Source organism: Cornus florida, unplaced genomic scaffold, assembly GCF_030987335.1.
Source record: "Cornus florida cultivar Cherokee Brave unplaced genomic scaffold, ASM3098733v1 CherokeeBrave_3.0.0_Hap2_Chr06, whole genome shotgun sequence".
NCBI lineage: Eukaryota > Viridiplantae > Streptophyta > Magnoliopsida > Cornales > Cornaceae > Cornus > Cornus florida.
Window position 1 is genome coordinate 91,819,906 of NW_026775576.1, and position 16,659 is coordinate 91,836,564.

General features: G+C 31.7%; 3 protein-coding genes across 3 annotated transcripts; all 3 read right to left on the reverse strand.

The window, feature by feature from the left end:
• LOC132312884 (norbelladine synthase-like) lies at positions 1–1,484 on the reverse strand. The gene is made up of 2 exons (XM_059811444.1): positions 1,215–1,484; positions 1–462 (listed from the first exon to the last, which is right to left on the reverse strand). The coding sequence occupies exons 1-2, from the start codon at positions 1,396–1,398 to the stop codon at positions 176–178; spliced, it is 471 nt and encodes a 156-aa protein (XP_059667427.1). The 5' UTR covers positions 1,399–1,484; the 3' UTR covers positions 1–175.
• Positions 1,485–8,837: 7,353 nt separating this feature from the next.
• LOC132312885 (norbelladine synthase-like) lies at positions 8,838–10,230 on the reverse strand. The gene is made up of 2 exons (XM_059811445.1): positions 9,978–10,230; positions 8,838–9,376 (listed from the first exon to the last, which is right to left on the reverse strand). The coding sequence occupies exons 1-2, from the start codon at positions 10,159–10,161 to the stop codon at positions 9,090–9,092; spliced, it is 471 nt and encodes a 156-aa protein (XP_059667428.1). The 5' UTR covers positions 10,162–10,230; the 3' UTR covers positions 8,838–9,089.
• Positions 10,231–15,352: 5,122 nt separating this feature from the next.
• Positions 15,353–16,171, reverse strand: LOC132312887 (norbelladine synthase-like). Its single transcript, XM_059811446.1, has 2 exons — positions 15,907–16,171; positions 15,353–15,808 (listed from the first exon to the last, which is right to left on the reverse strand). The coding sequence occupies exons 1-2, from the start codon at positions 16,088–16,090 to the stop codon at positions 15,522–15,524; spliced, it is 471 nt and encodes a 156-aa protein (XP_059667429.1). The 5' UTR covers positions 16,091–16,171; the 3' UTR covers positions 15,353–15,521.
• Between the last annotated feature and the right edge of the window lie 488 nt (positions 16,172–16,659).

Here is a 16,659-nt window from a genome sequence, read left to right on the forward strand (position 1 = left end):
TTGAAATTTGAACAAGATCAGCTTACATCCTTTCTCAACAACAAACAAGCTATGATATTTTTGGAACAAAGAAGAAGTTAAATTTATCAGAAAAAGGCAAACAAACTACATTGAAATTTATTTGAAAACATTGATAAACGGTTGACAAGCTTGAAGGTGGGATGCGTATCACAAATTACTTTTTGTTTTTGATGAGATAATTAGCTGCGATTCCCATAATGTTCACCAGTGGCTTGATACTAACCATCGAAGCATTAGCAGCAGCCTCTTCCTTGATTTCATACTCAATTGTGAACTTACTAATGCAACAATTCTCACTTTTCTCCATCACTTCAAAACGAACCTTGTAGAGGGTGAATCCTAAATCAAGATAACCTCCTTCAATCACCTCCGCTTCTTTCACTCGCTTTTCGTTATCGATTTTGATAAGCTTCTCCTTGTAAGAAGAAAATGTCGACTTCCCTAATTCACTCAAAACACATACAAAATGTCAGATCTGTATTCAATCCGTTCATTCCATATTGATATACTGGTTTCTTTTGATTTCAAAAAGAAAATATATAATAAAAAAGGGGGGAAAGAAGATTAATAATGCCTTTTGATTTTGAAAGAAAAATAAATTATATTCAACTGGACACACATGTAGATATAGATTACCACCATCTCTAATTCAGTCAAAAACATATAAAATGTTGGATCTGTATTCAATCTGTTTATTCCATTCATGTTATACTAATTTCTTTTGATTTCAAAAGGAAAATATATAATAAAAAAGAAATATATATATATGTTCAATATATTGGACACACATGTAGTTATAGATTACCAATATCCCTAATTCATTCAAAAACATATACTAAAATGTTAGATCTGTATTCAATCTCTTCATTGCATTCGTGTTATACTAATTTCTTTTGATTTTGAAAGTAATATATATATATATATATATATATATATATATATATAATAAAAAAAGGAAAAAATAAAAGAAAAGAAAAGATTATGTTCAATTGGACACACACGAGTTATAGATTACAAACATCCCTAATTCAACAACAACAAAAAAACATAAAAAATGTTAGATTTGTATTCAATCTATTCATTCCACTATGTCATATTAATGTTTTTTGATTTGGAAAGGAAAATAAAAACACAATATATATATATATATATATATATATAATTGGACACACACATAGACAGATATAGATTACCTGGTGGAAATGTAATTTTGAGAATAGTGCCAGCACCTCCATCACCTTGTACAATCTCAAGTTTGTGAATGACATCGGTGAGCTCTTCTTCAACGAATTTAATCAGCCGATGGGTTCCGTACAGTTCCCATACTTCCTTGGCTGAAACCTGCACTTCCATCTCTTCTGAAACTGAACCCAACATTTTTCTTTTCTTGGTGGACAGTGTGTGATGGTGAGTAAACTTGTTTGGGATTCAGCAGAGAGAGAGAGTGTTATCCACTACGAGTACTACTATATATATACACACACGGGGTTACACATGATATTGAGCCTGTATTAAGACCGTCATTAGTGTTATTAGTAGAGTCTGATGCGTTCAAATTTAAGTTTTGGTCATAGTATGTTGTGATTTTATTATATTATATACACTACTATAGGCTCGGTGATGTCAGCAGTGAGGTGTACAAGAAGATTTGGTCAATGGTATCAAGATCTATACATTAATGATGATGGCAGAGTGCAAATAAAGAAAACTTAAAAGGTTACACAAAAGTAAAGGTGAAGAAAGCTTCAAACTTTTTTATTAAATCAAATCTTTTTGGGATTTGAAATTTGAGTAGGGAAATGGATTAAAGAAAAAGGAAAGGGGAGCACACTAGTGGGAATTATTGGAGCTTGTGGACTTTATTGGAGCCTCAATATCGTAAAAAATAAATAAATATCTTAAATTGGATGTTTCAGTAGATTATTTTATAATAAATAAATAATAAATTTTCCTTAATAATACAGTAACTAAGTATGAAATAATATAGTAGGAAATATAAATAGAATTCTAACTAGGAAATATAAATGGAATTCTAATACTGAAATAATATAATAGAAAATATAAATAAAATTCTATAAATAATAAATTTACCTTAATAATACAGTAACTAAGTATGAAATCTTAGGATGACTACAACGTACTAATAATAATATAGTAATACAAAAATAAATAGAATTCTAATTAGAGAATGAAATATATAATATTAAAAAAATAAAATACTGAAATTTAATAAGAGGAAATCTAATTAAAAAATGAAATATATAATATTAAAAAATTATTTATTTAATTCAATAAAAAATATAATTATAGATGAAAATACTACTACTAATAATAATATAGTAATAGGAAATATAAATATAATTCCAATTAGAGAATGAAATATATAATATCATATAAAAAAATTATTTAATAATAACAATATAGTAGTAGGAAATCTAATTAGAGTTGAAAATATATGACATTAAAAAAATTAAATTACTCAAATTAAATATAAAAAAAATCTAATTAGAGAAAGAAATACTAATACTAATAAGATAGTGGTAGGAAATATAAATAGAATTATAATTATAGAATAAAATATATAATATTAAAAAAATTATTTAATAATATAGTAGTAGGAGATACTTCTATTAATAATAATATAGCAGTAGGAAATCTATTAAAATATAAAAAACTAAAAATTGAAATTCAATAAAAGAAAATATAATTAGATGAGAAATATATAGATATAGATAAATCTAATTAGAGAAGAAAGTAAATAATATTAAAAAATTAAAGTACTGAAATTTAATAAAAGAAAATCAAATTAGAGAAGAAAGTATATAATATTAAAAATTATTTATTTAATTAAAAAAATAAATCTAATTAGAGAATGAAATACTAACAATAATAATATAGTATTAGGCAATACTGAAATTCAATAAATATAAATCTGATTAGAAAAGGGAATATATAATATTAAAAACTTTTATAATATTATAGTTTGTAAACAGTAATAATAATATAGTAGTAAGAAATCTAATTAGAGTAGGAAATATATGATATTTAAAGCTCAATTATTGAAATTTAATAAAATTTAATTTAATTAGAGAAAGAATTATGTAAAATTAAAAAAAATTATTTAATTCAATAAAAAAAATTTAATTATAGGAGAAATACTAAGAATAGTAATATAGTAGTAGGAAAGGCTGTGTAATTCAATGCAATGAAACTTAATTAGAGAAGGAAATATATAATTTATTTTAATAAATACATAACAATAATTTTATATTAAAATATATCAATAAATCATAAACAAAGAATACTATAGACAAGATTATTTAAATATTTAATTTTTATAATTTATTTAAAAAAATTATAATGTTATTTATTTTAATAAATAATAAGGTAAATTACGTTAACACGCTTAAAGTTTACTAAAAGAACACTCACATGAAACTTATCTTACTTTGAGATAATAACACCCGATGATATTTGCAAGTTATTTTGGGATAATGACACCCGATGATATTTGGGATAATGACACCCGATGATATCTGCAAGTTAAACAGAGCCTTAAAACATGTGAAAAGTCTACTTTACCTTTCACTGTTTAATTAATTTTAATTATAAAATATAAAATAATTAAAGGACTAAATTACCCTTGCCTCTTTCTCGCAATTACTCTCTGCCCCCTCTTTATATATTAGTGTGTGTGTATATATATATACATCTTCCACTGCGCAGCCGCTACGCCGGTTAGTACAGTCACCATTCTTCTCCGACGCCGGTTAGTACAGTCACCGGATCTGGTAGCAGTACACCTCAGAACGGCGTCATCGGCGGCAATCACGACTCTTCGGCTGACACTCCCGATCATGCCGCCGATGGCTATGTGTCGGAGGATTTTGTTACCGGTTCGTCGTCCATCAGGAAAGAAAGAAAGGTTCGACTCTTCTAGTATACATATATGCGTTTACGAATTTATGTCTTTGTTTATTTGGATACTTAATAGATCCGTAGTACTTGATTTCTGTTGGTGATTTTTGTATAGAAGGAGACAAATTCCTGCTCTGAAATTTATCTTGATTTGGTTATTCTTTTTATTCTAATTTTATGTGAACACACTCTGTTTGGTTGGTGAGAAATTGGAAAACAAAAGAGACTTCAATTTTGGGTTTTGTAATATAATTCTTTTAGTTTCTAGAAAAATGAAGAAATCAACACAATTGAATATCAGGCTGAGTTGGGTGGAGGGTTATGATTTCCCGTTCGGAATGGTAAAAATGATATGGAAATGTGATTGTTTTGTTTTCCTACACCTTTACTCAGCAGATAGGTACCTTTTTGTTCCGCTTTTTTGGAAGGTACCAGTCTTGAGAGATGAAAAAGGGGTTTCCAAAGAGAGCTAGCTCTTGATGGATTAGTACTGTCACCATTCCTCTCCGACGGCGGCGTGTGTGTGGGGCTGTGGTTGTGGCGGTGCGTGTGTGGGGGTAAAATGGGCTTGAGAGGGAAAGAGAAAGTGGAAAGAGATAAAAAAGTATTAAAGTTAATAAAAAGTGTTATATTTGTTAACGGGTTAATTACAATGATATCCCTGAGGTTTGACATAATAACAGGAATGTATAAGTTAAGTCATTTTTGAACGATGACATCCCCTTAGGTTTGATAAAGTCACCCAATGGTCCTGAATTGACATTATTGCCCTTGACACATTCAATTTTTAATTTATTTAAAATAATTATTTTTTTATTAACTAAAATACCCCACTATAGCCACCACCACAATCACCACCAATCAGTTGCCACCACCAATACTACCACCTATTCTTTCTCTCTCTCCACCCATCACTGCAACCTCTGCCACCACAACCAAAACCCATTGAACACATGAAAAACCCACATAATTCCAGCCAATTAACTCATGAATAACCCACAAAAAATCCTAATTGTTGCACAAACACACAGATTTATAGATATATATAAATCTCAAACCCCCAATCTCATACACTTGAGAAGATGATGCCTAGACCCTAAATCCAACCTATCAATCCTCACTAAACTCAATGACCGGTGGAGCAAAGGCCGAGCTCTGCGTCGTGCCTTGTCGCCGCTGCTGCCGTTCCGAGCTCTGCGTTGAGGACGTCTCGATCGCCATCGTTGTCGAAGAGAAGAAGCTGTTGGCCTTGATGAGTCTCGGAGGTTCTTTCGACTGATGTGGACTGACGAGGATACCATCGAGCTGCTGCAGGATTCGCGAATCGTGAACCAAAAAATCGTCGCCGGAATCGCGACTGATTCCTCGTTGCCGACTCGAATTTTGATTTGCCTGGCAACGGCATCTGGCCAACAAAAACTTTGGCATACTCTTTGGCAACGGTCTCTGCCCGAACCCGCACTGTAATCTAAAACCCACTGTTGCCACCTCCATCAACGGCGTCGCCGGACTGAAAGGAGATCGATCTCCACCGTTCCTCCACCTCATCATGTTTGTTGGGTTTTGTGTGGCTTTGCAATGGTGGGTGGAGAGAGATTCGGGATTTGGGTGTGGTAGCGTAGTGGAGAGAGGTTGGGGAATTGGGTGTGGCAGCGTAGTAGGGAGGCGTCGATGAGGGTGGTGGCGGCTGGTGCTCTCTTCCCCGCTGCTCTTCCATATATATATATATATATATATTATATGTATATTACGCTAATATTTTAATATATTACGCTAATAGTATACTAATATATAATAATGCACTAATATTTTAATATATTTTACTAATATTAGAGTAATAATATAAGGGTAATAATGTATATATATAAGGACAAATTTGACTTTTCATGAATTCTGATATTTTACAATAAAAATTAATTAAATATTGAAGGGCAATCTCATCTTTTCTAAAGTTTTAAGGTCTTGTTTGGATCAAAATTATTGCAGGGGGTGTCTTTGTCCAAAAAATAGTTAAGTTGTATATGGCTGTCATTATGTCAAACCTCAGGGGGTGTCGTTGTAATTAACCCTTGTCAATTTTATACCGAAGTGTAATATAGTCAATTCATTATTGTAAGGGTGTCTTTGTCCATTTTATCAAGTGTGAGGGGTGTCATTGTTCAAAAATAAGGTAAGCTGTACCTGTATGTCATTTTGACAAGCCTCATAGGGTGTTAGTGTATTTTACCCGAAATAATATATTTTATAATATTATTAATATATAATAAATAATAATACAAAATTATCCTTATATATATATATATAGAAAGAGAGAGAGAGAGAGAGAGAGAGAGAGAGATAGAGAGAGAGATTTATTTATCATTTACAATTATTTCACTTTATAATTATACACACACTTTTACTCACGTGCATCCTAATATATTTTAGGGTTAATTACAACACCACCCCCTGAAGTTTATCATATTGACAGTCATATACAACTAAGCCGTTTTTTGAACAAAGACATCCCCTTAGATTTGATAAAGTTAACAAAGACACTCCAATGGTCGTGAATTGACATTATTGTCCTTTGACACATTCAATTACCAATTTATCAAATACAACTATTTTTTATTGACCAAAATACCCTAGAAACTATAGTCATACCAGTTCACACCCACCACCACCATTTCACAGCCCTACCATAGGCGCCACCGCCGCCGTCGCCGCCACTACCACCACCACCACAATGGTGCTTGAAATAAAGCTATCAAGTATCACAAAATACAAAATAGAAAGTGTAAAGATTAACTCCTAATCTCTCTGCATAATGTACAAACATATATTGTGTATTTATAACCCGTAATCCATCTTCTTTCCCAAAATCACTTCCCCCAAATTCCTGTAATCTATCTTCTTCCTACACACACACACACACACATATATAGATTGTGATTAATCGAACCACCACCGCCATCATCGTTCTTCTCGCCGGAGCAGTGGAGCCTCGGTATTGGGTCGTTGTCAGGAATTTCTCTAGCCGTCAACGTTGTCTGGTATGATGGTCGCCTTCGTCGAAGCTTCCACTGGTCGTCGCCGCCGTCGTCGGGAATCACGGTTGGATCACAAGCTTTTGTTTGGTGGTGGGTTAGTGTCGGTTCGTCAGAGCAGTGGAGCCTCGGCATCGGGTCGTTGTCGGGAAATTCTCTAGCCATCAACGTTGTTTGGTATGATGGTCGCCTTCGTCGAAGCTTCCATTGGTCGTCGCCGTCATTGGGAATCACGGTTGGATCACAAGCTTTTGTTTGGTGGTGGGTTAGCGTTGGTGCGATGGCAGTGGTTGTGGTTATTGGGGAAAGGTGGCGGCGGCTGTTGTTGGTGTCGGTGCGATGGTGGCAGCGGCGGCTGTGGTTGTTGGGGAGAGGCAGCGGCTGTTGTTGGCGTCGGAAAGATGGCGGCTGTTGTTGGCGTCAGAGAGACGGCGGCTGTTGTTGGCGTCGGAGAGACGGCTGTGGTTGAGAAGGGTGGCGACGGCGACGGCTGTGGTTAAGAAGTTGATCATGAAGCAGCGACGATGGCTATTGTTAAGAAGGGCGACGACGGTGGATCTAGATGCAGAGGCGACGACGACGATGGATCAAGAAGCGGCAGCGACGACAACGGATCAAGACGTGGAGACTAATAATGTAATAAATGTACATATCATTTTTACTGCACTTCAATTTCCAAAGTTGAGCGTTGATTTATAAACCGACCTATTGGAAAATGGAACATAAACGCCTCACTCGTGCAATGTTAAAAAAAAAAAAAAAAAAAGACAAAAAAAAGAAAGAAAAGAAAAGTACTCATCAATCATAATATTACTTGATTCACATGTTCACTGTTTTCTAGGCTTCTAAGACTAACACACACACACACACATATATATATATATATCTCCAAAAAAATAAAAAAAAATCCACTTTCATTTTTTCTTTTTCTTTCTTTTCACTTTTTACATGTGGAGCTTATATGTTCCCTCTATTATTCCATACTCTTCATATTTTATTGATATATATCAACCTTTTTCTGTCCTATTTATAATCCCAATCAATTATTTATTTATATTTTTTCACCTTTTACAACTTTGTCTTTCTCTCTTTCTTTCTTTCCACCATTTTCAACTTTTTTTTCTCTTTCTTTATTTCTTTTCACCTTTTACAACTTTTGTTTTTCCTTCTTTCTTATCACCTGTTACCATTATAATCCATATGTTTCCTCCATTATTACATACTATATATATATATATATATTATAGGGTCGAGTGCAAAAAACACCACAATCCCTAATATATATTATGCATGGTACTTTCACTCCTAAAATGTATCAGGAAGAACTTATTTGCACAAATTAAAATTTTAGAAGTATTTTGTACACAAAAGAAATGTGACACTTACTATAAGCATGATATAGGTGTGTTTTTTACACTTGACCCATGTATTATAATCCATTCTTCTTATAAAAAAACTGTCCACCTTTTCTAGTCTAATAATACAAACCTATAGGGACACATTCAATTAAATTTATGTAAGGATAATATTATCATATTTAATGATATCATCAACTCTCACATAAAACAATAACTCTCGAATTACTTTTCATTCAACTAAATTTATGTTAAGGATGACATTATCATAAATTTATGTAAGGATGACATTATCATATTTAATGATATTATCAACTCTCACATAAAACAATCAGTTACATCTAACTCTCGAATTAGATAGTATCATTAAAGTATGACATCACGATAACTTCATCATATTTAATTATATTATCCAACTCTCACGTAAGACCATAAGAATATCATCAAACTCTAACATAAAACAATCAACTAAGTCCTATGGACTACTTATCATTATTTTTGACATACTCAAAAATTGATTCCCTAACATTATAATAATAAAAAATATTAAAAGCTACACACTTAAAAAGCTTTAATCCCAAGCAAGCTACATTTGAAATTTGAACAAAATAAGCTTTAATCTTTCTTAACAAAGAAGCTAGGATATTTATGGAAAAGGAAAATGTTTAATTTATTGGAAAATAAAAAGGAAACAAGCTAGCTGCATTGAAATTTATTTGATATAAGTAGTTGACAAAGGTGAAAGTGGATGCATAAATATCCCAATTTATTTTTTGTTTTTGATGAGATGATCGGCTGCGACTCCCATAATCGTCACCAGTGGCTGAACACTAACCATTGAAGCATTAGCAGCAGCCTCTTCCTTGACTTCATACTCAATTGTGTACTTTGTTATGCACGAACTCTCACTTTTCTCTATCACTTCAAACCGAACCCTATACAGAGTGAATCCAACATCCAGAAAAGCACCTTCAATCACCTCTGCTTCTTTCAATCGCTTCTCATCATCACACTTTGTAAGCTTCTCCTTGTAAGAAGCAAAACCCCCGGACCCTAATTCAATAATAAAAAATAAATAAATATTAAAAACATACAAAATGTTAGATCCCTATTCAATCCATTCATGTTATATATACTAATATCTCTTGATTTCGAAAGCAAAATAATAAAAAAGAAAAAAAAAAATTATTTATATGATTAAAACAATGTAAGAAATAATAATAATAATCACCTAGTGAGGTGTTGTCACCCACACAGTAATAAATATTATAAGTCTCTGATGTAATTCCCTCTTCATTTTCTTCTTCCCTCCCTCTCTTACCGAACCCATTTCTCTCTATCTCTACTCTATTTTCAGATCGATTTGCTTGATTTGTGTTCATGTCAATTGCAAAAGGGTATAATTTATAATCGGAACCGATTTATCCGATGGGACATTCGATAGAGTGAATTTCGAATATGAATTGAGGATGTAATCTGATCAGATCAGATCAGATCTACTGTTGTCAACAGGGAAACTCTCTATTCAATTTACATGACATTATAATTTAAGATTGAGATTGTCCCTAATTTAATAAAAAAAACATACAAAAAGTAGGAAAAAATATATGCTCAATTGGACAGAAATAGATATATATATATATATATAGATTACCTGGCGGAAGTGATACTTTGAGAATTGAGCCAGCACCTCCATCACCTTCTAAAATCTCAATCTTGTGAATGACATTAGACAGCTTTTCTTCAACGAACTTTATCAGACTGTGTGTGCTGTAGAGTTTCCATGCCTCACTGGCTGGAACTTGCACTTCCATCTCTTCTGAAACTGTTCCGAACATTTTTGTTTTCTCGGTGGATGGTGATTGTGAGAGACTTGTTAATTGGGTGTGTTGAGCATGTACATGGGGAGAGAGAGTTTTTATAGACAAGGAGATCAAGTGTTGATAACGTAAGCAGTGACGTGTATGTTTGCTGTGGTGTATGATAAAGGTTCGATCATGTATCATGAGCTCTAGTCATGCTAGCGGTAACGAATTTGTAAAGGCGTACCACCCCCACAAAGGAAGCAGAGGGTTGGTTTGGTAAACTGGATATTGTGACGGAGGCCGTTAAGGAACAAGCACACGTGCCCTTCGAATTTTCTCACTCTCCCATATTTTATAATAAAATAGATATTTTTTTTTTTATAAAAATATAGAGTGCTCTCTTGAATTTTTTTGATTATTCGTAAAATCCTATATATGTTTCATATTTTTTTTCTCCTAAATTTTTTTCTTAATACTTATATTTTATATCTATAAATTAATTTAATTCTAAAAATATTACTATCTCTTTCTATATATATATATATATACACACACACACCTATATTTATGTACATTATATCGTAAATACATGTTATGGTGTACAAATACTATAATGTGTCCCTCCTGGAAATTTTTTCCAATGGCTCCGTCACTTGATATTGATGTTGGAAAGTGAAAGAAAAAAAGGTGAAGTGAAAAAACAAAATGAAAATTAATTTTCTATTATACATTTGGTCAGTAAGAATTTTTTTAAAGAAATTTATGAGAAAATATTATTTAATTAGTTTCGATAGTAAGAGAGTGAAAGAAAAATGATTTTACATGTCAAAATTATCCTTATGAGTTTAATAGTAAAACAATAATATTAATAATTGAAGATGCAAGAAAGATGCTCTCTCAATTTGTCAAGAACAATTCTGCACTTCAAATATTTTCCATTCATTTTTTCCTCTATTTTTAGTCTATTTATAGACGGTTACAAATCTTCTACAAGCTTCCTGACTAATTCCTTGTATTGGGCTATTCTTCTGGACTCTTTTTGGTTATGGGCCCAATTCATTTTATTTTCAAAATCGGGCTTCCAACATGATCTTCCGGTCTTGGGCTTGGCCATTGAAGACTTGATTTGGAGCGGTTGCTCTTGCCTGACTTGTTTCTAGCAATCTGGATCACGCCCAACCCAGACCATTTTTTATATCCTCAATAATAATATATATAATTAAATAATAATAATAGTGGTAAAATAATATACACAATTAAATTACCCTTATGAATTTAATAATAATAATAATAATAGTAATAAAATAATAATAGTAATAATTACCCTTATGAATAAATATATATGTCCATATACTTATTTGGTATTTGTCTCCTTATATATCTATATATATATATATATATATATGGGAAGTTTGCATTATATATTAGGACTCTATTATTAGATTTGTTTACTTTGTTTTGTAAGTGTAGTGAAGAATTTTAACTTGAAGAGTAAGAGAGATGTAATCAAATTAGGAATATTAATTTGTAAGAAAACTCTCCTTTTGTAAGTATGAATGTAAGTATGAAGAAGAACAAAGAGAAACAATTTAGAGCAATTTCAATGGGTTGCTATTTGGAATGCTATTTTCAAAATATAGCACGTGGGTTTAAAATAGACTCTCCAATGACATGCCAAATGAACTTTCCAATGCATGTTAAATGTGCTGTCAAAATATAACTTTGCCAAATGTTATGCCAAATATAACATAACATATAATTATTGCCAAATATGCTATTACTCTCTTCTCTCTTGCATGGGCATCAATTTGGTGTTGGGCTTGTATATATATATATATATATATATATATGTCAGTATTTTTATTTATTTATTTTAATAAGGCAAATAAACTAAATAAAATACAACACTCACACAAAAAAAAAAAAATGGTTGTTGAAAATTGTAGTTGAGAATGGTAGTTAAAAAATAATGGTACATTTTTGTGTTAAAAAATAACATTTTGGATGAAATACAAATATAATTATTAAAATATAATATTTTGATATTGTAATTTCTCTCAAAATATAAACTTGAGATATAAAATAGGCAATTTTGCATTGGAGATAGTCTTATAAGGGTATAAGATGAAGCTAATATATAATGATAGAACTTTTACGTGAAACTTTCGAGTGTTTAAAAGACGAAACATTTTTAGGAAATTTTAATGGCGGAAATACTGTTAGGGCAATTTTTTGTATCTTCAGTTACAAACAGGCCGACGTTGAACCATCGCTCTATTGTAACGTCGGGCATTGTCCATGGGACAACTTATGTACATACCATACGAATGAATCGATGCACCATGCTCCGGCAATCTCAATAACTATTTTGATGCCAAGGCGAAGGAAAGAAAAAACACTTTATTGTGCCCCGTTGCTTCAGAGACGCATTGGTTTAATAGTATAATACACATTACTCCCGTATAATAAACATTTTGATGTCACCGTGCGCAAATAAATTTTTTTCTCCGAAGACAGGCTCCAAAGCATATACACCTGTCCCACACAGACACACGTGTCCAATTCGCTGTACTCGTGTCCCTCTATGATTTTATTTTTCTTGATCTGATATGTTGCCGGATCTGCCGCGGGGATATGCACTCGACTATATTATAACATTATTAAGGTGAAAGCGAAGGGGATAAGATCTAGATCTTATCTTGATTTCCTTGGTTACAAGACTGAAGAATCTTATCTTGATTTTCTACCCATGGTTCAGCTAAGGTTGGTCGTCCCCTCTCCTCGCCAGCGTCAACCCCTCACCTCATTGTCGTCGATCATCCTTCAGCCATTGTTGGTTGCCTTATACCACCCCCCCTCTCTCACTCACACACACAGCCTATATTACTCTATTATAGGTGGAATTGCTTTTATGCTGTTATGGATTTTCATTTCTTTTTCATATATATCTGGATTGCTTCTTGTTTGCCTTTTTTTAATTTTCTTTTCCTCAGGGCTCATGCATTGGTTAAACCTTAAGGTTCTGTTTGGACATAGGTGAAAAGTGAGAAGAAAACAAAAAAAAAAAATGATAACAATACTCTCTATTATTTATGTTTTATGTTTGGATATATAGTAAAAGAAAATAAAAAAAATATAATATTGTTTTTTTTTTTCAGAATGAAATGAAATGAGTATTGTTTGGGATGACACGGTTAATCTTTATGGAGTGGTTAATTACTATTCTATTATTTGATTGACTATTATTAAATCTGAAATAGAATTATTTTTTTCAAAAATACTCTTTTTATTAGCTTACATTACTTTTTAATAATATCAATCTAATTTTTGAGGATAAATTATGGAATATTATAAGATGCCCAAACTGCTATTGAAAAAAATAAAATAAAGAAAAACTTTAAAATAAAATAAAATATTATTTTTAATGAGATATTAATCTTAATAAATGACTGCAAAAGTTCTAGAATGGTCTTTAAATTTTAGACAAATTCAAGTTTTACAACTAAACCAAACCACCATGATGGAAGACAAACAAATAAATTTGTCAGTATAATTTTATCCAAAAATGGGTTGAATACTTAACATAAGAAGCTAATGTAAAAGCTAAAAAATATATATATTTAATGATATATCAATCTCAATAATATATATAATATGGTTGAACGTCCTACAACTTTTTGTCAATGATAGTCATGGGTATATTCAGAAAGAGAGGAGGTGAAAGACCTTACTACGTCTAATAAAAAAGCTCGAGAAATATGAAACATGGAATGTGAAAGATTTTTTTGTTTATGCGAAAGATTTTTGCTCGTTATTGGAATGTGATGAAGGACTTATTGGAAATATTATAAAAATATTTAATGTTACTATGGAATGGAATGGAATGGTCATTCTATAGGTTTAGTAATGGAATGTATTTTTATTCCAATGGAATGATCATTCCATTTCTGTATACCAAACAAATGAATGGTTAAAATGAACATTCTATTTCATTTCATTTCTACACACTAAACATAGCATAAGATTCAAGACTTGAAGTTTTTTTTATCAATTAAATTTATTATTTTTTCCTCTTGTTAGTTCAACATCTTCATCTCAACCGGGCACGGAGCTAATTAAGGCCCCTTGGGGACATTTGCCCCCATTGAATTTTTTTCTATTTATATTATTACTTATATTTTATTAAAATTTTAAATATGCCCCACTCAATTTGTAAAAATACCTCACTTCATATACTTGCCCCTACTAATTCTTTTGGATCTAAAAGATAGTCGTCGTTTTTCACTTTCTACTACGCACATTCATGTTAATTATTGTAAATTCTCGCTTACATAGTCTGATATTCTCACTTAATTTTTAAAAATACCCATTATATATTTATATTTTTAGATCCAAAAGAAAGTATAGTTTATGAAGTCTCTTTTTTCTTTACTCTCTACTATTCCACATCCTATGGACGGAGTAATATAATTAAGAAGCACACAGCTAAAAATGTTTTAAAAATCTGAATTTGACAAAGGTAAGGCACATGTTGGACAAGTCACAAAAAATTAAATTCTTATATTTATTATATATTTGAAAAAAAAATTACCTTCATTTTTTTTTCTTCAATGGGGCACCCTCAGAAAAAATCCTGGGGCCTGTCACTGTACTCAACGAAGCTTTTCTTTGAATTTCAAGTTTGCTAGTAACGTGCACTCTTATACTATATTTGATGCAAGGACACTTGCATTTATGTTGCACCCACTTTTCTTGGTCGGTAGTTTTACTTGTAATACAAACAAAAAAGGAAGGCATCCATCTTTCTCATTCAAATCTTGAATATTAACCAAAGCAGTTCAAACTCAATTCTGAAATAATTAATGGTTTTCACAGTTATGTTTAATAAATAGATTCTAGTACATGTCTTATGCATTTGTATATATAGATTTTTCAATTTAATTTACAACAAAAACGTTGTTTAATTAAAACACATAAATTTCTCAACAACAGGGCGATTGAAACTAGGAATTGCGGCATGGAGACAAGACTAACCTTGTTCATACTCCAACTATAATATGGCTACTTCAGTGATGAAACTTCCCAAGCTACTTGTATAAGAATCACCATATATTTCCTCCAAATATTAATACTTTTAGTTGTCAAATTAATAGTTCTCCTAATATCCACAAAATCATTTTCTATATCTAATATACATGCATACACACCCATTCATTTGTGTGTATAACACTATAACTGTATATATATATAATCCCAAACAAGTTACAATTGAAATTTGAACATCATCGGTTTAATTTCATCCTTTCTTAACAACAAACAAACTACAGTTGAAATTTATTTTATAACAATGATAAAGGGCTGACAAATTTGAAAGTAGAGAGGCATATCATAGTTTACTTTTTGTTTTTGAGGAGATAATTGGCCGAGACATCCATAATTTTCACCAGTGGCTGGATGCTAACGAGTGAAGCATTAGCAGCAGCTTCTTCCTTGATTTCATACTCAATTGTGGACTTGGTTATGCATGAATTCTCACTTTTCTCTATGATTTCAAAGCGAACCCTATACAGAGTAAATCCTATTTCAAGATATGCTCCTTCAATCACCTCCGCTTCTTTCACTCGATTCTCATCATCAATCTTTGTAAACTTCTCCTTGTAATAAGAAAAAACCGGCGTCCCTAATTCAATATTCATTAATAAAAGACATATCAGATGTTCTGTTTGTTCAACTCATATTATACTACTATGTGTTTGTGTGTGTATATAGATTGATTACCTGGTGGAAATGTTAGTTTGAGAATTGTGCCAACACCTCCATCACCTTCTATGATGTCAATTTTGTGAATGACATCAGAGAGCTCTTCTTCAGTGAGCCTTGCCAGCCGAAGCGTTCCGTAGAGTTGCCATGCTTCTGTGGCTGAAACTTGCACTTCCATCTCTTCTGAAATTGTTCCAAACATTTTCCTATTCTTGGTGGGGGAAACTAAAAACTTGTTGATGGGGTACCTTGTGCAGTCCAACTCATATATTTGTATATATATATAGAGAATGTGTATACATATAAGCAAATTAATATTTAGTATAATTATATATATGTGATTTATGGCTTTGAGGAGCGTGTATGCATGAGGACAAATCTGCGGGACCTCTGATGTTTGGCTAGTTCTTCTGGACAGATTCTGAATAGAGTGAAACAGACGGCTGGTACAAGTGTGTTAGTTTTTTTTTATTTTGTTTTTTAGTTTCTTTTAAAAAAAAAAACTTACAGCTGTAAGATAAACCTTAAATATGCAAACAACACGGTATCACTTAGACCCCTATGTTTTTACCCTTGCGAGAGTTGACCAACTATGTTTTTTTGAGTGTATTAATTGTATTAATTTTACTTTAAAGATGTGTTTGACTGTATGAAATTGTATCGAAATTGAAACTTATGAAAAAGTTTTATAAATTTTAATTTTAAGACTTAAATACCATACAATCGAATACACCAAAATTTTTCAATTTCGCAGTGAAACGACTTTATTAT